This window comes from Cetorhinus maximus, chromosome 31, assembly GCF_964194155.1.
Source record: "Cetorhinus maximus chromosome 31, sCetMax3.hap1.1, whole genome shotgun sequence".
In the NCBI taxonomy this organism is placed as follows: domain Eukaryota; kingdom Metazoa; phylum Chordata; class Chondrichthyes; order Lamniformes; family Cetorhinidae; genus Cetorhinus; species Cetorhinus maximus.
In genome coordinates, this window is record NC_135909.1 from 4,884,433 (window position 1) to 4,910,445 (window position 26,013).

Genomic DNA, 26,013 nt, shown 5'->3' on the forward strand with positions numbered 1-26,013 from the left:
AACATTAAAGTGAAGGCGTAACATTGGCTGCTGGTCGTTTCGATCGGACTGAGGGTCTCCCGCAGCTTTTGGGATTTGCGACCTTCCAGGCCAACGTGGGGTTTTGTCGGTGGGGGTGGGGGTGGGGGGTGGGAGGGGTTGGCCGCCTGGTTTGGGCTCCCACCTGAAGGCCACGACAGCTGCGAAGCGGATGAGATGGGGGGGGCGACGCCAACTGCCCGCCTCTGGAACGGAGAGTCGAGGGAGGCCCGTTGGCAGACGCAGTGGCCGGGGGGAATCACCGGGTGCCTCCAGTTCACTCACCCCCCACCCCCACCTCCCCCACCCCTTCCTTGTTCTGACGGCCGCTGGCATTTAACGCAGGGTCCGGCCTTGTCGGGTCTTCCGTCACACGGCGACCAACAAAACGAGGAGGAGTTGGGCAGGCCGATGAATGGTACCTGGAGCGAGCTCCGGGGAGCAGCGCCCGTGCTGCCTATTCCGCCCCCCGACCGTAGCGTTCAGTGGCTCACCCCACCCCCCACCCCACCATCTCAAGGGCAATTAGGGACGGGCAGCCGACACTGGGGCCTTGCCCAGCGATGCCCACACACACCCCCACCCCCTCACCCACACCGAGCAGATCACTTTCTTTTGCAAGCGAGCGCCCCAATCGCCGGCTTTGGACAGAAAACGCGGGAAAATTCGTTCAAGTCGGGAACGCCGCGTCCTTTTGGCCGGAGGAGGAGGAGGAGGTGGGGGGGGAGAGATTCCCCGATGACGGACTGCGGCTCTCCCCGTAGTTTTTCTGGGTGATTTTTTTTTTTCCCCCCCTTCTGTTTCCGCCAAGAGTTGAGTCGGTGGGAGATTCCCAATGAGGTTGACCCGACTGGAATGTGCATCCCATCCTTATTTCCTCTATAGGGTGAGGCAGACCCCGCCCCCCACCGCCCACCCACCCACCTGCCCGCCCACCCGCCCGTCTGTACCCCCCACGGCTGACCTTTTGGTTTCGCCAGTCGCGAGGATGCCAGTCGCCTTGTCGAGAAAGGAGATGGAAGACCGGGGAGGCGTCGCCATAGAAATCCCCACTCACCTCAGCGGGCGCCGGAACGTTCCTCCGGCCACGGGCTCATATCGCAGTGCGCACGAGGAGGGCATTCCGCCCGTCGCGCCCGCGCCAGCTCTCTCTCTCTCTCTCGCCAGGGCGATCCCATTCCCCCACTCCATTCCCCTTATCCCGTGAAGTTTATTCCACCCCCCACAATAGAACATTCTCATGCCACCACCAACCCCCCCACCCCCCCCGCCCCCAACCTCCCACCCCGAAACATTGGAAGAACTCCTCGACTCACTGTGACCTCTATTTTATTCTTCGGGATGTGGGCGTCGCTGGCAAGGTCCCAGCATCCGTTGCCCGTCCCTAATTGCCCCGGGAACTGAGCAACTCGCTCGGCCCATTTCAGGGGGGCAGTTAAGAGTCAACCACACGTCGCTGTTGGGGTGGGGGGGGTCTCTGGAGTCACACGTAGGGCCAAACCAGGTAAGGACGGCAGGTTTCCTTCCCTTAAAAGGGGCATTAGTCAACCAGATGGGGTTTTACGACAATCATCACTAGATTTCAACTCCTGATTTATTAATTGATTTAAAGCTCCCCATCGTGGTGGGAGTTGAACCCTGGCACCTGAGGGCACTAGTCTGGTTCTCTGGATTATTAGCACCCGTGGCGTTACCGCTGTGCCGCTGTCTCCCTACACGGGCACGCGCTCTACATTCCTCTCCTTAGCTGAGAAGCTTTGTCCCTCCCTGTTGCTGCTTCTGTGTGAACATCTGGACTCCCCCCAACCCCAGAGCCTGGTGAGGACCGAGGCTGCTGTCGAACACAAGAGGGCAGATGCATGTTGCATGTACCGCTCACACACACACACACACACACACACACACACACACACACACACAGAGCAGAGGCCGCACTCCTTAACAATGCTTCAGCGAAAGCATTCTCCTCGATCTTAAGGGAGAATTGCGGGGGGCATGGGGTGGTGGGGGAGGAGAGTTTATAGACTCTGCTCCCCCCCGCCCCCCAACGGTTAGATCTCCCTCACTTCCGCACCCCGCCCCACCACCATCCCCTTGGCCGATCCTGAACCACGTTCCCTCTCCGATCCTTCAACAAGGCCTAATCGTCATCTCCCTGTCGGATGCTTTTTGCAGGCGGCCGAACAGTTGGGGGATCGATCTGATCAATTTAGCGACTCTGGTGACAGAATGTGTGTCCTGTCCCTGACCTTGCTGTTTAAGAATAATAACCAGGGAAAGTTGAGATCCGTGCCGATCTCCTCTTGCTTTCGGCCCATCTCTGTCTCTCCTCTTGCCCCCGAACTCTTCTCCCCTCCCCCCTTAGCATCGACGAGAACACGATCGCTGAAGCGTCGTAGAGGAATGCATTCAGATCGCAATCCCCACCCCCCTCCCTCCCAGTCGCTCCCTCGTGCAGCTCCTCCCACCGTGGGTTCGCCATTCCCCACTTCCCGTCTCTTCCCCTTTCCCAGCCCTCAGTCGGGACAAGGGGGTCTTTATCTGGCAGCTGGCGGGCGGAGTGCCACGGGCGACCGTGCAGGGGTCTCCGCTCGTTGCAAACGATATCGGCGGCTTGGGTGAAGGGTCCGAATGTGCGGCTGCTAAGTTTGCCGAGGACACCAAGATTGGCAGGAGCGGGAGGCGTCACAGGGGAGGCAGAGGGCCTGCAAAGCGAGAGAGACGGGTTAAGCGAGCGGGCAGAAATGGAGGCAGCGGGAGTATGACGCGGGAAAATGTGAGGTCGTCCACTTTGGCAGGAAGAATAGAAAAGCAGCGTGTTATTTAAATGGAGAGAGACTGCAGAGCTCTGAGGTGCAGAGGGATCTGGGCGTCCTGGTACATGAATCGCAAAACGTTAGTGTGCAGATGCAGCAAGTGATTAGGGAGGCGATTGGAAGGTTGTCGTTTATTGCAAGGGGAGTGGGATATAAAAGTAGGGATGTTTTATTGCAGTTGTACAGGGCCCCGGTGAGACCACATCTGGAGTACCGTGCACAGTTTTGGTCTCCTTATTTGAAAAAAAGATACCAATGCATTGGAAGCAGATCAAAGAAGGTTCACTCAACTGATTCCTGGGATGAGGGGGTGTTATCTTATGAGGAAAGGTTGAACAGGCTGGGCCTGTGTCCCTTTGGAGTTCAGAGGAATGAGAGGTGATCTTAATGAAATATTTAAGATCCTGAGGGGACTTGATAGGGTGGATACCGGGAGGATGTTTCCCCTCGTGGGAGAGACTAGAACCAGGCGACGCAGTTTAGGAATAAGAAATAAGACGAGGAGAGGCGAGGAGAATTTTTTTCTCTCAGAGGGTGGTGAGTCTGTGGACTTCTCTCCCCCAGAGAGCAGTGGAGGCTGGGTCATTGAATGTATTCAAAGCCGAGTTAGATAGATTTTTGATTGAGAAGGGAGCCGAGGGTCATGTGGGACAGACAGGAAAGCAGATTTGAGACCCCAGCCAGGTCAGCCACCACCTTGCTGAATGGCGGTGCAGGATCGAAAGCCTGAATGGCCTACTCCTGCTCCTAAGTCCTAGGCTCCTGTGTTCTGTCTGTCTCCCATTCCCTGTCCGCTGTTCCCCTGATTTCCCTTGCCTACCCTACGAATTGGATTGTTCCCCCCCCCACCCCTGAACTTATGTAGGCTGCCCCAACATCCAACAAACCCTAAACCCTGATGACCAAAGTCCTGGTTGCTTTTAAACCGACATGCCCTGCTCTGCCTCCGCGTCTCACGCCGCACAAACATTGCTGTTTCTGGTGAATTTTGCTCCACAGGCAAACACAGGCTTCAGAAATTGATAGGCCCACATAGGCCCGAATCCATGTTAAGCGGATGACGCTACTGGCCTTGCGTCTGTCACACCACTTAATTGCCACTGGACTGGTATTCCAGAGACCCAGGTCATCCTCCGGGGTTCGAATCCCACCACGGGCAGGTGGTGAATCCCACAAAAACCTGGGAATTAAAAGTCTGATGATGACCATTGCCGATTGCGGTAAAAACCCACCTGGTTCACTAATGCCCCCTTTAGGGGAAGGAAATCTGCCGTCCTTACCCGGCCTGGGCCTACATGTGACTCCAGACCTACCAGCAACGTGATTGACTCTTAACTGCCCCCTGAACAAGGGCATTTAAGGATGGGCAATAAACGCTGGTCTAGCCAGCGACACCCTACACCCCATGGACAAGTTAAAAAAAGAACTTGTGTTCTAACGCGCTACATTAAGGGTCCTGTGTGGCACTGAGTGCTATATGTTCACACCGTGTCTTCTGTTTAACTTATCTTCTCCACCCTTCTCGTGTTCACACCTTCTTCAAGCCTCTTAGATTTCTCCCTTTCCCAATAAGCCCAATGGGCTTCACGGGGCCAACGCCCAAACACGGTGCCTTCTCGATTTAGTTTCAACAGGGAGCCAGCAGAGATGGGACGGGCCAAAAGGCCTGCTTCCCCGGCGCTGTGGGCATTATGAATGTGCGTAAATCTCCCGGCCTCTCTTTAATCTATTCACCCGCCTTCCCTCGGGGCGTTGTGAGCCTGCGCTTGATCGCAAGCCTGGGGCCTAAGTTCGGTGGCCAATCTTCCATGGCTTGATCTGGAGTCTCCCAGGAATCGAGGTGTCAAATCTCCAGGGCACTGCTGTGTGCAGCCCCGGAGAACAATCTCATCGGGACATTTTAAAAAAGATTGTCCTTTTTGTCATCCCCTTTGAACATTTCCCTTTACCAGATATAAAGGGGGGAAAAAAGGCCTGTTTGACTGACAGTCAAGCGCCATCCAGTTGGGCCATGAGTCTTTTTGCTTTCCGATTGGCGTAGGAAGGCCATACGTCACAAGGATGGAGGTGTTGGCCGACCAATGGCTGGAGCGTGGGGGGCACCTCCAGGAATGTGATGAAACCTCCAGGAATATATTTAATTGCAGTTGGCAACCATAATTCCCTACGAAATGATAGCTTATCACAAGTTGCCAAAGTGACCAGCGCAGCTTACTGAGGTGAAAGGTCAGAAACCCTTTCCTCTGTGCCCTCACTTTCCATAGGAAGATAAACTCTGACCTGGAAATGGAAGCCGTTGGACGTGATTGACCCCTGAGCGTTCCCCTGACCCCTGACCCTCTTGGCACGATGGCGTTGAGGGTCAAAGCAGATTCCGCGTTACAATACTTCAGCTGTCGAGCTGTGTTTATTGTATTTCACTTCCCACTGGCCAGTAAGAAAATAAGAAATAGAATCAGGAGTCGGCCATTCGGCCCCTCGAGCCAGCTCCTCCCTTCAGTCAGTTCATGGCTGATCTCCTGCCTCAGGTCTATTTTCCCGTCTGATCCCCATTGTGCTCAAAGACCGATCGATCCTAGTCTTGAACATGATCATCGACTGAGTATCCACAGCTCTCTGGGGTAGGGAACTCCAAAGATTCTCAACCCCCACTTGAAATGAAGAAATTTCTCCTCACCGCAGTCCAAAGTGGCCGACCCCTCACCTTGAGACTGTGACCTCCAGTTCTCAAAAATTCCTGGACAGGGGGGAAACAGCCTCTTGGCATTGACCCCGTCAAACCCTCCCCAGAATCTTCCACGTTGCAGTGGGGTCGCCTCTCGTTCTTTTAACCCCCAGTGAGCGTTCCACCCAAGGCGCTCCTCACGGGACAGTCCTCAAATCCCAGGGAATCCAGCGAACCCTCATTGCACCCTCCTCTCGGACGAGTGAACCCTTTGGCGCGGAGGTCCGACCTTCCCACAGCGCTTAAACCCCGGCCCCGCTGAGGGGGGAGGGGGGGTGGGGGGGTGGTGGTGGTGGTGGGGCGGCACCGCTAAAAGCCCGTCGACTTCCGGCGGGGACCGTAAGATCCTGCCCGTGGTCACACCAGACCGCTGTCCGGCGGCAAACAAGGCTCCCTTTCTCGTCTAGCCCACTCCTCTTCCAACAGGGGCCTGCTTTGTGGCAGGCCACCCACATTTCAAACTGGGTGGGGGGGGGGGGAGGGAGGGGTGGTGGTGGTGGGGCGGCACCGCTAAAAGCCCGCCGACTTTCAGCATTTAAAATTCGGGGGGGGGTTCTGTGCTACCGCCCTGAGGTCACGTTAATGAGTTAAGGTCACCAAAATTAAGGCGAGTCAAGACTGTTGACATGAGGGCCAATGAGTGGGGGGGGGGCATCCATCAGGAAGGAGGATTAAAATGCGCCCCCCCACCCCCTCCCCACACCCACCGTCCCTTAATCGGACGGCCACGAATCGGCCGGACCCGGGGGACCGTCGATCTTGGGTGAGCGCCCCCCCCCCGGCGGGGTTCAGGGCCTCTCGTTTGACCCTGACGCTGTGGCGGGGTGGGGGGCGTCCCGAGCCAAAACGGAACCTCCGAGCCTTGCCCCCTTGTCGGGGCTCCCATCCCATGCGATGGTCGCCCGGCTGCTTGGCCGAGACGTGAGGGGAAGAGGGAGAAGGTTTAAGTGTCCGGTTTCGAGGCCGCTCTGGCCCTGTCCTTAACCCAAGGTGGACCCACGGCCACTACCGTCGCTTTTGAGCCTACAATTCTAAAAGGACGCCAACACGGGGACTCTAGTACAGCCAGTGAGCCCAGCGCTGGCACATCACAAGGGGGTGTCTTGTCAGCTCGCTCCAGTATGTCGCATTGTAAGAGGGTTCACTCCAGGGTATTACCAGGGCCTGGCTAGAATAGGAGGTTCGTCCGAAGCAGCCCAGACACTATGAGCTGCAGGCTTAGCGGCCTACCATTCGGTTTGAGATTACTGCAGAGCCAGTCCGGCAAAGCGTCATCGATCCGTGAGTACCCCTTTATTTTTTAACAGCACGGGTTGGCTTCGAGTCCATCGCGTCTGGCTGACCCGTCTTTCTCTTCTCTCTCTCCCTCAGGCCTGATAAGTCCGCGTCGGTCTCTGTGCGTGTGCGTTCGCGTGTGTGTGTGTGGCGTGTGTGTGGCGTGTGTCGCGTGCCCTTGTCTTTGCTCTAACGCCCGACCCATTGTGACGCAGGCAAGGGCCCGGAAATGCTGTACGCGGGACAGAAGATGAACGACAACGAGTGGCACACGGTGAGGGTGATCCGGCGGGGGAAGGGCCTGCAGCTGTCCGTGGACAACATCACCGTGGAAGGTAAGGCCGCCCCCCGCCCCACCAACCTGGTTTGGCAGGTGGAGCCACAGCGCAGCAACCTATCCCCCACCATCCACCCCCGAGCTGTGTTTGAGTTACCGGTCTTGGGGCTGAGTGTGAGAACGAAGAGTCCCTGCGCTTAGCTGCCAACAGGTCATCACGTCCAAGCGACCATACCAATTAGGAGCAGCACTAGGCCCCTCGAGCCTGCTCCGCCATTCAGTAAGATCAAGGCTGACCCGGTTGTAACCTCAGCCCCACATTCCCCCGATAACCTTTGCCTCCCACCCCCCTCGCTAGTCAAGAATCTGTCTCCCTCTGGCCTCAAAGATATTCATCGACCCCCGCCTCCTCCGCTCTCTGAGGGAGAGCCATCCACCGACTCCCTGAGAGGGAAAAAATTCTGCTCACCCCCCGCCTTAAATGGGAGACCCCCCTTATTTTTAAACCGCCCGGTTCTGGTCCCTCCCTCGAGGGGAAACGCCCTCTCCGCGTCCACCCTGTCGAGTCCCCTCAGGATCTTAGGTGCTTCGGTAAGGTCTCCCCTCATTCTTCTGAACTCCCTGTGGGCACAGGCCCGGCCTGTCCAACCTTTCCTCAAAAGATATCACTGCCCCCATCCCAGGTAGTCGAATACTGCAGATACAGTTGCAATGGGCACGGAGGTGATACTTCATCAATGAATGGGCTCCCCCCTGCCTAGGGTTACGAAGGGAAAACCGGTCGGACTTGGGAAATGACTGGTACTGGTCCAAACTGGAGTTCCATTTGGAGGTACATAAGACCAGTTCAGACCCATACCAGCCATTCCCCAACTCCTACCGGGTTCCCCTCACTTCAACAAGTGCTCCCTGGCCTTGAACATGTATGATTCGGCCTTTTCAGGCACTAAAGAATATCAGGATTAGGGGCAGGAGGTGGCCCTCTGAGCCTGCCTGATCTCCCACCTCAACCTCCCTTTTCCCTCACCATATCCAAGTCGCCTCGTTCCCTCAAAGTCATAAAAAAAACCTCGGTCTTAAGTGGACTCAACAGGAAAATAAAAAAAAACTTGCATTGCTAGGAAGGGAGAGGGTAGAAACTTTGGCAGTGGACCCCCATGGGGCGTTAACCGGATCCAGGCCGGTTGGCGAAGTTAAAACTGAGGCACAGCAGCTTCCTTTGCTGGAGGGAGCTTATTGGCTTAGCTCACAGTCAACACCACTCACCACGCCAGTGTCCCAGCTATCCCCGTGTATAGGTGCTAAATGCGCAACAACGTCATTGCCATTAAACCTGAACAATATAATTGCCATTAAGCCGTAATAATGGTAATTAAGACATCGACATCGGGCGATAGCAATTTGACAACATCGGCAGATTCAGTCGTCGCGATAAACACAGACAGAATCCAGGGAAACACGGTTCGGGTGTAGCAAGGTCGCTTTCTGCTGTCAGGTCTCCACCCACCTCATCCCCAAATCCAGGAAAGGGAAGCCATGTTGTCTGTCTCCTCCTAACCCTGTGCGCAGGAAGTTCCTTTGCATCACTTCCTGTTTCCCCCCCCCACTCCTCAAGGAGGATTTCCTCAGGCCCGGCTGCCGCCATCTGGGCGGGAAAATCACAGGAAAAGTCGGAGCGGCTGCGCCAACGATACGGAGATCCACCGTCGCTATGGCGGCCCGCAGTTCGGATAAGCCTTAAGGGAATTCGCAGGGAAAAGAGACTAGGGGGGTGGGAATTTCCGGTCCCCGCCGACGGCAGGTCACAGGCGGGAGCGGAAAACTTGGAGAGCGGCCAAACGTCCGTCGACGCCAGGCCGCCTTCCAAATTTTGCCCTCCGCCCCCCCCGCCGCGATGAGGCACGCCTCTGGCGGGACTGGAAAATCGGGGCCTACGAGGGTCTGGGGCCTGTGTTTTACGACCAACGCGTGTTGAAGTCGCCAACAAAATATTGCCAGGTTGCCTGTTTTCGGCTAAATCGTCACCAGGCGCGAGCACGCGGCGCTTGCAAAGAAAAAAAAATGACGTGACGAGGAACTTGTTGGCGCAGCCGGAGGTTCGGGTTTGGAATGCGCTGCCTGAGAGTGCGGAGGAGGCAGGTGCATTCGACAGGGGGGGGGTTAGGCCGCCCTCTGAGATGGAAGGAGGCGCAGGGAGCAGGCGGCGGAGGGGATGGGGGCGGTGGTATGAGGCGATGCTGGCCCTCACGCGATGGGCCGAACAGCCTCCTCCTGCCCGGTAACAATCCTGTGGCTCCTGCGGCGAACGAGGAGTCTGAACACCTGGGCTTGGACTTAACCTTCGGCGGGCGGGCGGGCGGGCGGGCGCGTGACACGTGGGAACGTCATGTGAGGCGCGGTGAGGTCGGCCGCGCCCCCGCCGATAACCGAAAGGCCCCTTGAGGCCATTGACGAGCTGATCGAGTTGGAGTTGACGCTGCCCGTCCAACCTCACGGTCGGCGGGACGGGGACGAAGAGGCCAAGCCGGCGCTTTGCGTCTTTTAGGAAACCTCATCCACGGATGGATGGGTCGGGGGAGGTTAGGGTGGGTCGGGGGGGGTTAGGGTGGGTCGGGGGAGGTTAGGGTGGGTCGGGGGGGGTTAGGGTGGGTCGGGGGAGGTTAGGCTGGGTCGGGTGGGGGTTAGAGTGGGTCGGTCGGTGGGGGTTAGGGTGGGTCGGGTGGGGGTTAGGGTGAGTTGGGGAGGTTAGGGTGGGTCGGATGGGGGTTAGGGTGGGTCGGGTGGGGGTTAGGGTGAGTCGGGGAGGTTAGGGTGGGTCGGGGGAGGTTAGGGTGGGTCGGGTGGGGGTAGGGTGGGTCGGGTGGGGGTAGGGTGGGTCGGGGGAGATTAGGGTGGGTCGGGTGGGGGTTAGGGTGGATCAGGTGGGGGTTACGGTGGGTCGGGTGGGGGTGAGGATGGGTCAGGTGGGGGTTACGGTGGGTCGGGTGGGGTTTACGGTGGGTCGGGTCGGGGTGAGGATGGGTCGGTGGGTGTTGGGCAGGAGAGGGTGGGGGTCTGCGCCACCATTTTACGCTGGTTGGCCAATTAAGGCCCGCCCAGCGTGACGCGCACCCAGAAGTGCTGAGCGCTCCCTGTACGGGCTTCGGGGGGAGGAGGGGGGAGGAGAGGAGGCTGATTCAGGGCCTGTGCTCTGTGAAATGGCACAGAGACCCCCCTCAGGCACAGAGCTGCCTCAGGGAGATCAGCTCGATTGTTAAAAAATTCAGCACAACCCCTCATGTGACAGGAGCTGGATCATGTCAACGAATTATATTAAAAAACATTTTTATTTAGGCTATAAAACCTTCAGGAAGCCTCATCCCGCCCGTGGATGAGGTTTCATGAGAAATGCGAAGGCCGCCTGGGCTCTTCGCCTGCCCCCCCACCTCCCCCCGCCAACCTTAAGGCTGGACGGGGCAGCTCAGTTCAACCCAAAGATTCTGCCCCTGGTAACTATTCCGCTAAGGGAGCCGGAACCAGGCGACGTCTCGAATTTAAACCAGAGCCTCGGATCGTCCCTTGGGGCAGGGTAACTACCCGCCGGAAGTCTGAACTCCCCGGGCAATCGCCACGCAGTCCTTGCTTGGGACTTCCGGGGAGTCCCTCAGCACATCTTCTAGGGGCAGGACCCCTCTGCCCCCTCCTCCCCCCCACCCTAACAGAGATCAGAATTTCGGGGCAAAATTTACCCTTTAATTAACATTAAAAAAAATTGAACAGTCTGACTGTTCACCGCTACGTCACTGTTTGTGAGGAGCTGGCTGCAAAGGGGTAAAAATTGACGATTGGGGGATTAGTTAGATAGCGGCTTCCGTAAGCTAGCAGCGGCCTGACGGCCTGAATGGCCTCCTCCTGCGCTGGACCATTCGATGGAGCCAGGAAAAGGAGAGAGAGAGAGAGCTGGTGGGGTGGAGGGTGCGCAGAAGATTTAAGGAGGGTATTCCGGCTCTTAGGGTAGCTGAAGCGGTGGGGAGCCGTTTAAAATCGGGGATGCTCACGAGGTCGAAACTGGAGGAACTCGGAAGTGGGGAGGGGTCTGGGCCCGGGGACGGTACAGTGGGGGGAGGGAGGAGGTCGAAGGGTTTGAGGTCATGAAGAGTTAAAGCCGGGAACTGGGCGCGAGTGGGGATTGAACCTAAATGTAGCGTAACAATTGGAATTAAAACGGTTAAAGGAACTTCGACCTAGTTAACTAGTCAGCTGAAAGCCGCCTATCAGTGGGATTAAACCGTCAATCAGTTGAAATCCCCGAGCGCTAACGACTCTGAGCAGGAAACCGAATTGGCAGTTGCGATTCGGGTGTGAGTCACAGAGACCCTCGCGTGAGAAAACAATATTCGCTGCGCGCAAAGATAAAGGCAGAACGCTGTGGCTGCTGGAAACCTTGAAACCAAGACAAAAAAATAACAACCACGCCTGGAAAAAACTCATTCCGGCCTGGACAGCGTGGGAGGAGAGGAAGGCAGAGTGAGCGTCTCGAGTTCGGGAGAGTCACCCGGACCCGAGGTGTTAACTCTGTCTCCCTCTCCACACATGCTGTCGGACCCCCTGAGTTTACCCGGGGTTTTTTGTTGTTTTGTATTTGCTGTGCGCGGTTTGGGTCACAGAGAGTGGGTGTGGAACGTGTTAAAAATGTCAAAGTTGCCTTTTAGTTTCACTTCTAATATTGTAACGGAAGCTGCAGTAAGTATTTAAACAAATGTGTGCAATTGATAGTGCAAACTAGTATATATATATATTTATATGAAACAAGCTACTATATATAATATATATATATATGAAACAAGTTGTCAAAGCTTAAAAAGATGTAAATATCTTATTATATCTAAATAATATGAACATAATAATATAAATATCTTAACATTTTTAGAATTCATTCACAGGATATGGGTGTCACTGGCTGGGCCAGCGTTTATTGCCCATATCTAATTGCCCCTTGAGAAGGTGGGGGTGAGCCGCCTTCTTGAGCCGCTGCAGTCCCTGTGGTGTAGGTGCACCCACAGCGCTGTTAGGGAGGGAGTTCCAGGATTTTGACCCAGCGACAGTGAAGGGACGGCCGATATATTTCCAAGTCAGGATGGTGAGTGGCTCGGAGGGGAACTTGCAGGTGGTGGTATTCTCACTCCAAGGAACTGAAGCAGTCCATGTCCAAATGCAGCAAGACCTGGACAATATCCAGGCTTGGGCTGACGAGTGGCAAGTAACATTCACACCACGCAAGTGCCAGGTAATGACCATCTCCAACAAGAGAGAATCTAACCATCGCCCCATGATGTTCAATGGCATTACCATCACTGAATCCCCCACTATCAACATCCTGGGGGTTACCATTGACCAGAAACTGAACTGGACCAGCCATACAAATACTGAGGCTACAAGAGCAGGTCAGAGGCTGGGAATCCTGCGGAGAGTAACTCACCTCCTGACTCCCCAAAGCTTGTCCACCATCTACAAGGCACAAGTCAGGAGTGTGATGGAATACTCCCCACTTGCCTGGATGAGTGCAGCTCCCATAACACTCAAGAAGCTCAACACCATCCAGGACAAAGCAGCCCCGCTTGATCGGCACCCCATCCACAAACATTCACTCCCTCCACCACCGACGCACAGTAGCAGCAGTGTGTGTACCATCTACAAGATGCACTGCAGCAACTCACCAAGGCTCCTTCGACAGCACCTTCCAAACCCATGACCTCGACCATCTAGAAGGACAAGGGCAGCAGACACATGGGAACACCACCACCTGCAAGATCCCCTCCAAACCACTCACCATCCTGACTTGGAAATATATCGGCCGTTCCTTCACTGTCGCTGGGTCAAAACCCTGGAACTCCCTTCCTAACAGCGCTGTGGGTGTACCTACACCACAGGGACTGCAGCGGCTCAAGAAGGCAGCTCACCACCACCTTCTCAAGGGGCAATTAGGGATGGGCAATAAATACTGGCCCAGCCAGCGAAGCCCACATCTCATAAATGAATAAAATAGAGGTATGGATTTGTAAAGGGTAGGCCATACTTGACGAACTTGACTGAAAATTTTGAAGAGGTGACTGAACTAGCGGACAGGGGAATGTCTGTAGATGTTATTTATATGCGCCTCCAGAAGGCATTTCATAAAGTGCCTCATGGGAGGCTGGGAGCTAAAGATGAGGCGCGTGCAACTGAAGGCAAATTATTGGCCTGGCTTGGAAATTAACTGAGGGGGGAGCGGTAGTTAACTGAGGGGGAGGGGTAATTAACTGAGGGGGGAGCGGTATTTAACTGAGGGGGAGGGGTAATTAACTGAGGGGGGAGCGGTATTTAACTGAGGGGGAGGGGTAATTAACTGAGGGAGAGGGGTAATTAATTGAGGGGGAGGGGTAATTAACTGAGAGGGAGGGGTAATTAACTGAGGGGGAGGGGTAATTAACTGAGGGGGAGGGGAGGCCAGTCAGGGAGCCAGTTCGCAATGCACGGGTGCTGATTGAAACCCCAATGGACCAGGATCTTCTGCCCCCGTCAAGATCATCGGCGTAGGGTCCTGGGCGCCGGCAATGATTGGCTGTCCGGGCGGCTTTTAAACATGGCGCCCCGCCTGGGCATGGCGGGGGGTGGGTGGGGTGTATGTGTGGTTGGGGGGGGTGCAGCCAGCTTCCTGCCCGCCTCGCCACGAGACCCGACGTGTGCCGCGCACCTGCACCAATAAGGGGGAAATGGGCAGCGCACGATTGGGCCTAACAGCCCCCATTCGGCAGCGGGAATCACTCCGGTTTCCTGGTCCCGCCAGGGGGCTTAGGCCGGGAGGGGGGCGGGCGACTCCGCCCATTGAGGTGACCAGGTTGGGGTAGACTGAGAGACGGTATGTCTGCTGGGTGGGCGAGTCCAGCGGGGGGCAGAGTCGTCCCAGGATTGCCCCGAGTGTGGGAGCAGGCCTGAAAAACGACCTTTCACCCACTGGCCGCAATGGCGGGTTTTCGCGCCGTATCGTGCCAAACCCGCCTCGTTACTTACACCGCCACGGGAAACACGCCTTCTCGCTGGCCGGCAACCTCTGAATCGCCCTTCCCTCGCTCCCCAGGGGGCCATGTCTAAACTGCAGCCCCCCGCACAGCTCTCAATGCTGGCAGCCCAGGGCTGCTCCAGTGAAGACGTGGCCCATGAAAGCCAAGAGCAGTTCAGTGACCCGTCACTGGAATGCCTTTCGGAGGCCCAACGTGATGTCCTCCACCCCCGCTCTGGCCGCAGGAGGTCCCGTAGTCTCACCACTCCGGCTTGGTAGCCGGTAGCAGTGGTGGTCAGTGCCAACGCTGCACAGAAGATGTCAGTCATTCAGTGCAGAAAGAGGATGAATGATCTCATCCGTGCCCCCAGGGTAAGGCAGCCATCTCATCACTCTAAACCCACACACTCACCAACCCATCACACATTCACTGGCATCTCACTCACTGTCAGCTCAAGGGACATCACCACTCACTCTCTCTCACACACCCTCACATCTCTATCCGGCCTCACCTCCTCTGGAGACTGCCTCTTCAGCCCTCACCATCTTGAGGCCACTTGCACAGATCAACATGTGCACCCCACACACGCCCTGTGATACCCTCGCTTCCCCAGTACAGCCCTCGCCCTGCACCCTCTTCCCTTGCCTGAGACCACTTCTCCCCCTTCCCCAAGCAAGCCCGGGCCCTGCAGCCATTGGAAAGCCACCCCCTACCTTACGGCTGGTCTGGTAGGTAGAGACCTGCCCTTGAGCCCCTTTAAGAGTGATGTGGTGCTGCCTGTGAAGTCAGGTGCTGATGACCATGAGTGCTGCCCGAAGCGAGGGAGGCAAACAAACCTCAAAGTCCTGGGCAAAGAGCAGCTCACCAGGTGCACGCCGCTTATGTGCCATTGTGAAACACGTCAGCGTGTGCCCAGGGGGATAACTCCGCCGAGCAGGGCTTATAATGAGATGCTAAAGTGTTAAAATTAGGTTCCCAACAGTGCGAAACGTGGCCGCCATTGATAGGCGGAGCGGACAATCGCAAACTGGCTTCGCGGTGGCGTAAAACTGACTTTCGGCCTTCTGGCCATATTGTCCGCTCACGCCCACCATGATGCCCGACGCCAATGGGACCGGACAATCCCGCCTAGGACAAGGGGAGGGGTGCAGAGCCTAAAAATGGGAGCCAGATCTTTCAGGAGTTAGATTAGGAAACAGTCCCACACACAAAGTGGGGGAGGAGTTTGGAAACTCTCTCCCGCAAGTGGCGATCGATTTTTTGTTTTATTCATCCATGGGATGTAGCGAGGTCAGCATTTATTGCCCATCCCTAATTGCCCTTGTTCAGAGGGCATTTTTTTTTTTTCTTAAGAGTCAACCACTTTGGTGTGGGGTCCGGAGTCACATGTAGGCCAGGTGAGGTCAACAGATTCCCTTCCCATTCGTGAACCAGATGGGTTTTTATGACAATCAACAATGGGCAGAATCTTGCCGTCGGCGAGCAGGGGGCGGGGCCTGACATCATCCCGCCCCGTTTAAATTTTCAGGAAGGCGGGGCCGCAGCAAAATCAGCTGCGCGCCCGCCAACCTGTCAATGGCCAACAGAGGCCATTGCCAGGATCATTGAAACAATTAAAGGACCTGCCCATCCAACCTTAAGGTTGGCGGGTCGGCCAGGAGCCCCGGCGGGGAATAGAAAAAACATGAAACCTCATCCACCGGCGGGACGAGGTTTCATGTCGGGGATTTAAAACATTTTAATAAAGTTAACCTGTAAATTATGAACATGTCCCATCTCGTGTGACACATGAGGGAGGCATGTTAGGGAGTTTTTTTTTCTATTTTTAATATTTTTCAAAGTGGAAGCGATCTCCCTGAGGCTGCACTTATCCTCGGGGAGATGTGCGCTCTATCGTGCGCATGCGGGAAAGAGCGCACTCTCGCTTTTGGGGAATCCCCCCCGCCCGCCCGCACAGGGAGCGCATAGCACTTCCCGCCGGACGTCAGGCTGGGAGGGCCTAAATTGTCCCGCCCACTTAAAATGACGGCGGGCCCCGCTTCTCCGGCGGGGATCGTCTCCACGCCCGCCGGAGATTGGGTCGGGCCCGCCCGCCCGACAGGCAGGAAATTCTGCCCACGGCTTCGTGGTCACTACCAGGCTTTCGAATTCCAGATGTGTGTTGAATTCCAATTCTGCCGCCGGCCGTGGTGAGATTCAAACCCAGGGAATTACCCTGGGTCTTTGGATGAACAGCCCCAGTGACAATGCTGGACCACCGCCTCCCCACATTAGGTCAACTGTTAGTTTCAAATCTGCATTTGAGAGGCACTGAGGAACGTGGGAAAAAGTTGGGTGTTAGTTAGTTAGTTGCAGATTAGCCCCATGAGTGACAGAACAGGCTTGAGGGGCTATGAATAAAATGGGTTGAAGTTCAGTCAGCTGGGTTATTGAATGCACTGTGAGTCCTCCAGAGACTTGACATGGAGGGTGTGACAAAGAGCAGCCTCACACAATACATTTTTTAAGTTGATTCGTGGGCGCCGAGGTTGCCTTGACATCTCACCCCCTCGATCAGGGATCAATGGTCAGGGACTAAACTCCGGGCTCAGTTGAAAAGCACTTGTCACGCGGAGACAGTGCTCTGGCTGAGATCGAGTGGGTCGAGCTGACTGCAGCCGGAGAACGTGGGTGAGATTTATGGCTTGTACTCCTGCTTAGTCAGGAGAGGGCACTGTTGGCCCATCTGGCAGACGTGGGGAAGATGGTCGTGGAGAAAGGTTTGCTGTTTTGAGTTGAGCTGGCGATCGGCGGCGATGCCCTTGTGCAGTCGAAGACCGAAGGAATCCAGCTCCGCCCCGGCTGGAGTACTCACGGGCGGGGGCCTGGAGAGCCTGACCGAGAGAGTTTCCCCTTTCCATCTTGCGTGAGCTTTCCAGTCAATGAAGTGCTTTTTTGAAAAGTGGTTGGAAATGTGGGGCAGGTAAAGGTGGCACCTTCGAGGTGGGGGGCCCACGGGCAAATTGAAGAGTAATGCGAAAATCCATCGTGTAAGGGGCGCTTTCACGGGTGGCGTGAGATTCCTTCCGAGGGCAGTGAGCCGGGGGCGTAGTAGTGATTTTCCCAAGAGGACCCCTCACCCAGCTCCGTTGGGTCTAACCTCCCCACGCCCTCAAAACCTCCCTGAAAAAGGCGCAAGTGATAGTGACCATGAGACCACTGCGTGAAGAAGAGTCACACGGACTCGAAACCACTCATCTCTCTCCACAGATACTGCTGACGTTTCTCCAGGCTTTTCTGTTCCTATTTCACGACGACCACCATCGATGGTCGTTGAAAACCCCATCTGGGTTCACCAATGTCCCCTTTAAGGGAAGGAGCTCTACCGTCCTTACCCGGCCTGGGCCTACACATGACTCCCTGGGCCCACAGCGAGGTGGTCGACTCTTAACTGCCCCTCCGACATGGCCGAGCGAGGCCACTCAGTTCAAGGGGGCAACTATAGGGACTGGGTGGGGTGGGGGGGTGGGGGGCGAACAATGCTGGGCCTCGCCAGCGACGCCCACATCCCCGTGAAAGAAATTCGAGTTGAGCCCTAGTTTCCAACAGAGCCAACCTGGCCATGAGACCAAGATGCGGGACACAAAGCTCGTAGGGGGAGTACGTTAAAAGCGAACGGGGAGATGGTCGGGCCTGTTGCGCTCTTGGACTCTGCTGTGTGTCTGGCCCATACTCCCTGATGCCCAGTCACACGGGGACTATCGTCGCCAGGCAACGACTCTTGCAAACTGTGCAGTGCCTGTGGGCCATCTGTTGGTGCGCTTAAGAATAGCTTTCATCTCCTTTCCCGTCTGTTGTGATAGTTGCAGCTCCTCGTGTTCCACGACAAGAAGGCCTCGGAGTGCTCTGTGCAGAGCTTTGCAGGATGTACAGCAGGGAAATGGGCCTTTGGGCCCAACCAATCCATGCCGGCCTTGATGCCCCCCTCTCGCCCTTCCCCCCGGCCAGCGTAAGCCTCTACTCTCTCTCCTCCTCTCAAACTGCTGTGAAATGTGGCCCCCTGGAACACTTACTTGCCTTTCTCCACCCTTTTACGATGGACTAGCAGAGGCCAGCTAACCATTGGTGGTCAAGTTGCTCTCTTTGTTGCAACAGCACTACTTCTCACAGTGGGAGGGTGGGTGCTGGGTTTTACGTCCCGCCCCCTCCCCCCTCACCAGGTGTGTTTCTAGTGGGGGGGTGGTTGGGGGCACGTCAAACACGATGGGTTGTCTAGCCCACCGCCTTTCTGCCCACCCCGCCCCCCCACCCCCCCACTCCGAAAACACCAAAATCAGCCCGTCCCGTCCACCATGTCTACCACAGGTAAGGGTCAGTTGAGCTGGTTGACCCAGGTGAGATGCTGCCCACCTTCCCTAATACAAGTTGGCGTGGGCTACGCGGGCGGAAGTGGGCAGGCCGGATTTTTTTCCCAAACACGAGTGTTTAAAAGGCGGGAAAGAAGGGGGGGGGGCGTGCGTTTTCCTCAGGAGGCAAAAGGGCGGCTAAATTTGGGAAATGGCTGGTAACTGGTCCAAACTGGCACCTTAAAATGGGACTCCGGTTCGGACCGGTACCAGTCATTCCGCAAACTTTACCGTTTTATTTTCCCTCCTGGGAAGGACGTACACCCAGTGAAATTTGGGAGGTGAGTGGCGCTGGTCTGAACTGGAGTCCCGTTCTAAGGTACCATTTTGGACCAGTACCAGCCAATTCCCAAGTTTTGCCGCCTTTGTCCCATCTCCCGGCTTTGGAGATGCCTTGTGTACATCGGAGGCACCCCCCCAGCTCCGACCCCAAACTTTTACCCCCCCCCCGCCTTTCATTCCCTCCTGCCGGACCTCAAGAACGAGTGACCCCCCCCCACCTTTCCATCCCCGCCAACAACGCCGCTCCCCCCCCTCACCTCTTTCGCGAAGCTGCTCGATTCCCCCCGCGCCCAAAAAACGGCCTGACTTCCCCAGCTCCGGCGTCCGTCTTCTCTTCCCCCGGTCCCGTCGGCGCTCATGACCGAACTCTGGCGCTGTGGGTAGCCCACCTTTCACCTTGTGTATAGCCTGCCCGCGGCGCTATGGTTGCATTGGTTGAGGAGGGGTGGTGGCGGGCTTTGTCATGCGGTCGGCTGCTTTCCCTCTTGGGGCAGGGTTGGGTGGGTGGGGGGAGGGGGAGTGTTGTTGGTTGTTGGGGGGGTGGGGGGAGGGGAGGGGGGTGGTTCGTAGTTGAGGGGGGGAGGCCAATCCCACCACCCCCTGTAAAATCCAGCCCCGGGATTTCTGCTTATCCTTTCACCGAAGGTCTTCAACAAAATCAAAACGTCTCACCCCAGGGTCGTTGGGGTTGGGGGTGGGGGGAAGGTGGTGGTGAGGGAGGGGGGAATGGAGGAGGGTGGTGTTTGTGGGGGGGGAGGAAGAAAAAGCTACATTTTTTTTGGGAAAAAAGGTCTTACGGCCGGGGTTTTTTGGCCCTGGAGCGGCGGCTCTTCCCCTCAGCGGACGCGGCGAACCAGCCAAAAGTCCGTTGACTTCGGACGGGACCCTGACTTCGGAAGGGCGGGGGCTGAAAAATCCCAACCCTGTGCGCCGGGTAAGATAAACCTGGCCTCGCGGCCGGGACGCCTCATCGGGAAACATGTTTTGCGCCAGGAGCTGCCGGCCACGCCCGTCAGCTCATCCAGCTCTCCTCCCCCTCCCCCAACCCTCCCATCGCCACCCTCCCTCCCTCCCTCCCGCATCACCTCCGTCCCTCCCAACCGCCCTATCCCGCTCCTCGTGGAAAAACAACCCCTCCCGTCAGCGTCACCGCAAATCAAAGCTCATGATCGCTGTGTAAAATAAAACCACCCCCCCCCCGAGACTTCAACAGAGCTTGACCATGAAGCTGTCAAAGTTTATTCGCAGGGAGAGAGCAAGCCAGTCGTGTGGTTATAGATTTTATCCTTCCAAATGTGGGTTAAGTCTGGCGGTGAAGGATGGGAAAAGCCACTTTGAATCCTACTGTCCAGGGGATTGTGTTGACCTGCCTGGGCCCATTGAAAATCTATGTTTCTTTACTGTTGCCTTAACGGGGATGAAACTGGAAGCCAGATTAATTAATTAAGGGTTTTAAGGAGTTATTACAGTAGTGATTTGTAGACCTGCATATGTGCTTGAAATCTTTTCTTTTGTTGATAAATGTTTAGTTGAGTTTTCCCTGAAAAAAAAAATCTCTGAAGTCTTGGTGGAATTATTACTAGTGAATTCAGGGCATAAATACAAATTGCAAAAGTGTCGTGATAGCGGGGATTGAGTTTCCCTCGTGGATTCGATCTGCCTGGCACACATCAACTGCCGTGTCATAACAATGGCGTTCGAAATGGTCCCCCACTGATGCTACATAAGTAATGGAAATAATTTGAACACACAAACTCACGCATTAGGAGCGGGAGTGAGGCCACTTGGCCCCTCGAGCCTGCTCCGCCATTCAATAAGGTCGCGGCCGATCTGACTGTAACCCTCAACCCCACATTCCCGCCTACCCCCCCGATAACCTTTCACCCCCCTGGCATATCAGGAATCTATCCAGCTCTGCCTTAAAAATATTTAATGACTCTGTTTCCACCGCCTTTTGAGGAAGAGGGTTCCAAGGACTCATGACCCTCGGAGAGAAAGAAATTCTCCTCCTCTCTGTCTTAAATGGGCGACCCCCTTATTTTTAAACAGTGACCCCCCTCGTTCTAGATTCTCCCTTAAGAGGAAACACCCTCTCCACTTCCACCCTGTCAAGACCCCCTCGGGACCTTATATGTTTCAATCAAGTCGCCTCTCACTCTTCTAAACTCCAGTGGACACAAGCCTAACCTGTCCAACCTTTCCTCATAAAACAACCCGCCCATTCCAGGAATTAATCTAGTGAGCCTTCTCAAAACTGTTTCCAACACATTTACATCCTTCTTTAAGGAAGGAGAACAACTGGTGTAACACTCGGACGCCTTGGTATGACATGGCGGTTGATGTGCGCCAGGCAGATCGAATCCACGAGGGAAACTCGATCCCCGCTATCACGATGGTTTTGCAATTTGTATTTATGCCCTGAATTCAATAGTAATAAGTCCACCAAGACTTTATAGATTTTTTTTTAGGGAAAACTAAATTAAACATTTATTAACAAAAGAAAAGATTTCAAGCACATACATAGGTCTACAAATTACGACTATAATAACTCCTAAAACCCCGAATTAATCTGGCTTCCAGTTACACCCCTGTTCAGGCAACAGTAAAGAAACATAGATTTTAAATAGGCCCAGGCAAGTCAACACAATCCCCTGGACAGTAGAATTTAAAGTGGCTTTTCCCAGCTTCGGTTTCTGTAGACAGCTGGCTTAACGCACAAATGTCAGAGGCTTCTCACACTTCTGTTAGACCTTACAATGTCTCCCCTGACACATAGCCTCATTCTCCCTTTTAATGCTAATTCCACTGTTCCCACGTGTCTTTGGAACTTCACCTTTCTCATAATATAAATCTTTTCATGGTGCTAATATTGTCAGTAACCTTTGGGAAAAATAAACACACTGCTCGGCCTAGCTTCTCTGGCTAGGTGTAAACATCCTACCGACACTTTGAACTTCAAACTGCCCTGATTTATCTAAAAATGCAAATTCTCCTCACCTTACATTCCAAGACATGTCTACCTATTTAGCATTTCAAACCTAGCTTCTTTTGATAAGTCAAAGCCTCCAGACCAGCTGTCTTCAAGTCAATTAAACCTCTCCCTCCCCCACACACAAACACAGAAACTATCCAAACCCCACTATCAACATACTTTTACAATAAATCACAATAATATTATCAGAATTATTATACTTTCATGACGACCAGGCTGGGAAACCACAGCAGCCCTGTGGAGAGAGAAACAGAGTTAACGTTTTGAGTCCGTATCTGAAGAAGGGTCAATAACCTGCTCACTGACGCCCAGTTTGGGTTCTGCCAGGGTCACTCAGCCCTTGACCTCATTATAGTCTTGGTTAAAATTGGACAAAAGAGCTGAACTCCCGAGGTGAGGTGAGAGTGACTGCCCTTGACATCAAGGCCGCATTTGACCGACTGGGGCATCTAGGAGCCCTAGCAAAACTGGAGTCAATGGGAATCAGGGGGAAAACTCCCCGCTGGTTGGAGTCAAACCCAATACAAAGGAAGATGGTTGTGGTTGTTGGAGGTCAGTCATCTCAGCTCCAGGGCATCACTGCAGGAGTTCCTCAGGGTAGTGTCCTCGGCCCAAACATCTTCAGCTGCTTCATCAATGAACTACCTTCTGTCATAAGGTCAGAAGTGGGGATGTTCACTGATGATTGCACAATGTTCAGCACCATTGCAACTCCTCAGACACTGAAGCAGCCTATGTCCAATTGCAGCAAGACCTGGACAATATCCAGGCTTGGGCTGACAAGTGGCAAGTAACATTCATGTCACACAAGTGCCAGGCAATGACCATCTCCAACAAGAGAGAATCTAACCATCACCTCTTGATGTTCAATGGCATTACCATCACTGAATCCCCCACTATCAACACCTTGGGGCTTACCATTGACCAGAAACTGAACTGGACCAGCCATATAAATACTACAGCTCCAAGAGCAGGTCAGAGGCTAGGAATCCTGCGATGAGTAACTCACCTCCCGACTCCCCACAGCTTGTCCACCATCTACAAGGCACAAATCAGGAGTGTGATGGAATACTCCCCACTTGCCTGGATGAGCGCAGCTCCCACAACACTCAAGAAGCTCGACACCATCCAGGACAAAGCAGCCCCGCTTGATTGGCATCACATCCACAAACATTCACTCCCTCCACCACTGACGCACAGTAGCAGCAGTGTGTGTACCATCTACAAGATGCACTGCAGGAATTCACCAAGGCTCCTTCAACAGCACCTTCCAAACCCATGATTGCCCTCTATAAAGATGGCGACCATGCTTGAGCCCTGCTGCACATTGTCCCCTATAAAGATGGCGACTGTGCTTGAGCCCTGCTGCACATTGCCCCCTATAAAGATGGCGACTGTGCTTGAGCCCTGCTGCACATTGCCCCCAATAAAGATGGCGACTGTGCTTGAGCCCTGCTGCACATTGCCCCCAATAAAGATGGTGACTGTGCTTGAGCCCTGCTGCACATTGCCCCCAATAAAGATGGCGACTGTGCTTGAGCCCTGCTGCACATTGCCCCCTATAAAGATGGCGACTGTGCTTGAGCCCTGCTGCACATTGCCCCCAATAAAGATGGTGACTGTGCTTGTGCCCTGCTGCACATTGCCCCCAATAAAGATGGTGACTGTGCTTGAGCCCTGCTGCACATTGCCCCCAATAAAGATGGCGGCCGCCAACCTGAGTCTACCGTCAGCATAGAGCCATGCATGCACGGCGTTGGCAGCAAACGCAGCCTAACCCTTCGCTCTACACCCTGACCAATATTTACCCCTCAACCAGTGACCTTCAGGGGAACGGTTAATGCATTGCCCAAGCAGTCCCTATTGTCACTTGAGGGACAATGCCACTCGCCAATCTCGCAACCCATGTAACCTTGAACGGTCAGCGTAACCTGGCATTGTGGTCAATGCGAGCGGGGACTGGCCCTTCCGGATGCAGGCTGAAACCCCGACCCGTTTCAGTTAAAACGACCGTGGTGCCTTTGGTCGGCCGCACTCGCGTCTCTGACTGAGGCGGTCGTGTGTTCCGCTACAGAGCCTCGAATGTGAGGTGAGGGTCGAACCACCAGTTCTGCGCGGAGGGAACGCGGCGTTGGCCAAGCGAGCGGATCCGCCCGTACCTGCCAAGGCAGACGTTAGAGATTCCACAGCACTGCTTGGATAAGGGGGGGGCGCTCTTCAGACGCCCCGTCCCAACGTTCGCCCCTCGAACCAACGCCACCAAACACCCCAAGAGTGGTCATTTATCGGATCTGTTATTTGCAGGACCTTGACCAACCCACAAACTGGCCTTCGCCCAGGGGACAAGTGTGGATGCGCTGAATCTGGGGGCCCTCAGGTGTCGTGAAGCCCCAGCTGAGTTTGGTTCATACCTGCTGAGTGACACCCTTTTGAGTTCTCCGAGCGGGATAATATTCGGCCTCCTCTTCTCCCAGCGGACATTGATTCCACTAAGTACTGGACTACATCTTTATCTGCCCGATAGCTTGGTAAACAGAGCAAGACCCAAGAATTGAACAGGGGACTTTGCTATATTTTGGCCCAAGAAAGAGGAAAAGGACCCTTTAGCCCTTCAAGCCTGCTCCGACATTCAATAAAATCATGGCTGATCTTCTACCTCCACTCTACCTTCCTGCACTATCCCCATACTCGTTACCCTTGCTGTCCGAAGGTCTTTTAAGCTCCTGAGTGTATTCGATGGCTAGGCCTCTACGGCCCTCTGGAGTAGAGGATTCCAAAGATTCACCAACCCTCTTAAGTGAAGAAATTTCCCCTCACCTGAGTCCAAAATGGCCGATCCCCTTTATCCCACGTGCGGCGACATCGCCGGTCGCACGACTGTTTCGAAGGGGAGAGCGAGCGAGCAAGCGAGCGAGGTGGGCACAGAGGCCGCAATCTTCCAGCCCCTCACACCAGCAGGGTCTTCCGGTCCCACCAATGGGAACGGAGATTTCAATGGCTCGCCAGCCCCCCACTGGAAAATTCCAGCCAGAGTGTGGCAGACTGGCATAGACAGAGAGATACAGGCAGACAGAGAGATACAGGCAGACAGAGAGATACAGGCAGACAGAGAGATACAGGCAGACAGAGAGATACAGGCAGACAGAGAAATACAGGCAGACAGAGGGATACAGGCAGGCAGAGAGATACAGGCAGACAGAGAGATACAGGCAGGCAGAGAGATACAGGCAGACCGAGAAATACAGGCAGACAGAGAGATACAGGCAGACAGAGAAATACAGGCAGACAGAGAGATACAGGCAGGCAGAGAGATACAGGCAGACAGAGAGATACAGGCAGACAGGGAAATACAGGCAGGCAGAGAGATACAGGCAGGCAGAGAAATACAGGCAGACAGAGAGATACAGGCAGGCAGAGAGATACAGGCAGGCAGAGAGATACAGGCAGACAGAGAGATACAGGCAGACAGAGAGATACAGGCAGACAGAGAGATACAGGCAGACAGAGAGATACAGGCAGACCGAGAAATACAGGCAGACAGAGAGATACAGGCAGACAGAGAAATACAGGCAGACAGAGAGATACAGGCAGGCAGAGAGATACAGGCAGACAGAGAGATACAGGCAGACAGGGAAATACAGGCAGGCAGAGAGATACAGGCAGGCAGAGAGACACAGGCAGGCAGAGAAATACAGCCAGACAGAGAGATACAGGCAGACAGAGAGATACAGGCAGACAGAGACACAGTGAGAGAGAGAGAGACACACATACACACAGACAAACAGAGAGAGAGACAGACACAGGCAGGCATTGAGAGAGGAAGCGAACGAGAGAAATGGGCAGAGATAGATGGACAGACAGACTCAATGGAATACATTACAAGCCACCATATGACCCCCCCTCATCTTTCAGGCTCCTCTTCTGCAATGTTGTGAAACTCCGTCAGAACAAAGGAGCGAAACCCCCGCCCGGAACTCTCAGCCTGTTGAACGTTTGTTACATCGAATACACGGCACAGAGTTTTTTGATGAAGTAATGGCGAAGGTTGATAAAGCAGTGGATGTTGTTTATATGGACTTTAGGAGAGTGTTTGACAAAGTGCCATATGAAAGGCTGGTTAACAAATCGTGGGCCCTCTCCCGCCCAGAGACTGCCCCTTACTCCCCCCCACCCACCCACCCACCCCACCCCGCTACCCAAAACGTGCTTGGCCCTGGACTTCGG

The 26,013-nt window shown here is 54.8% G+C and overlaps 1 protein-coding gene across 1 annotated transcript in view; it reads left to right on the plus strand.

The window, feature by feature from the left end:
- The window catches only part of nrxn2b (neurexin 2b), a 1,731,499-nt gene that overhangs the window by 889,149 nt on the left and 816,337 nt on the right, over nt 1–26,013 (plus strand). Inside the window, exon 12 of the mRNA XM_078532738.1 lies at nt 7,050–7,169. Within this exon, the coding sequence (XP_078388864.1) occupies nt 7,050–7,169 (120 nt within the window). The remainder of the gene's footprint in view (nt 1–7,049; nt 7,170–26,013) is intronic.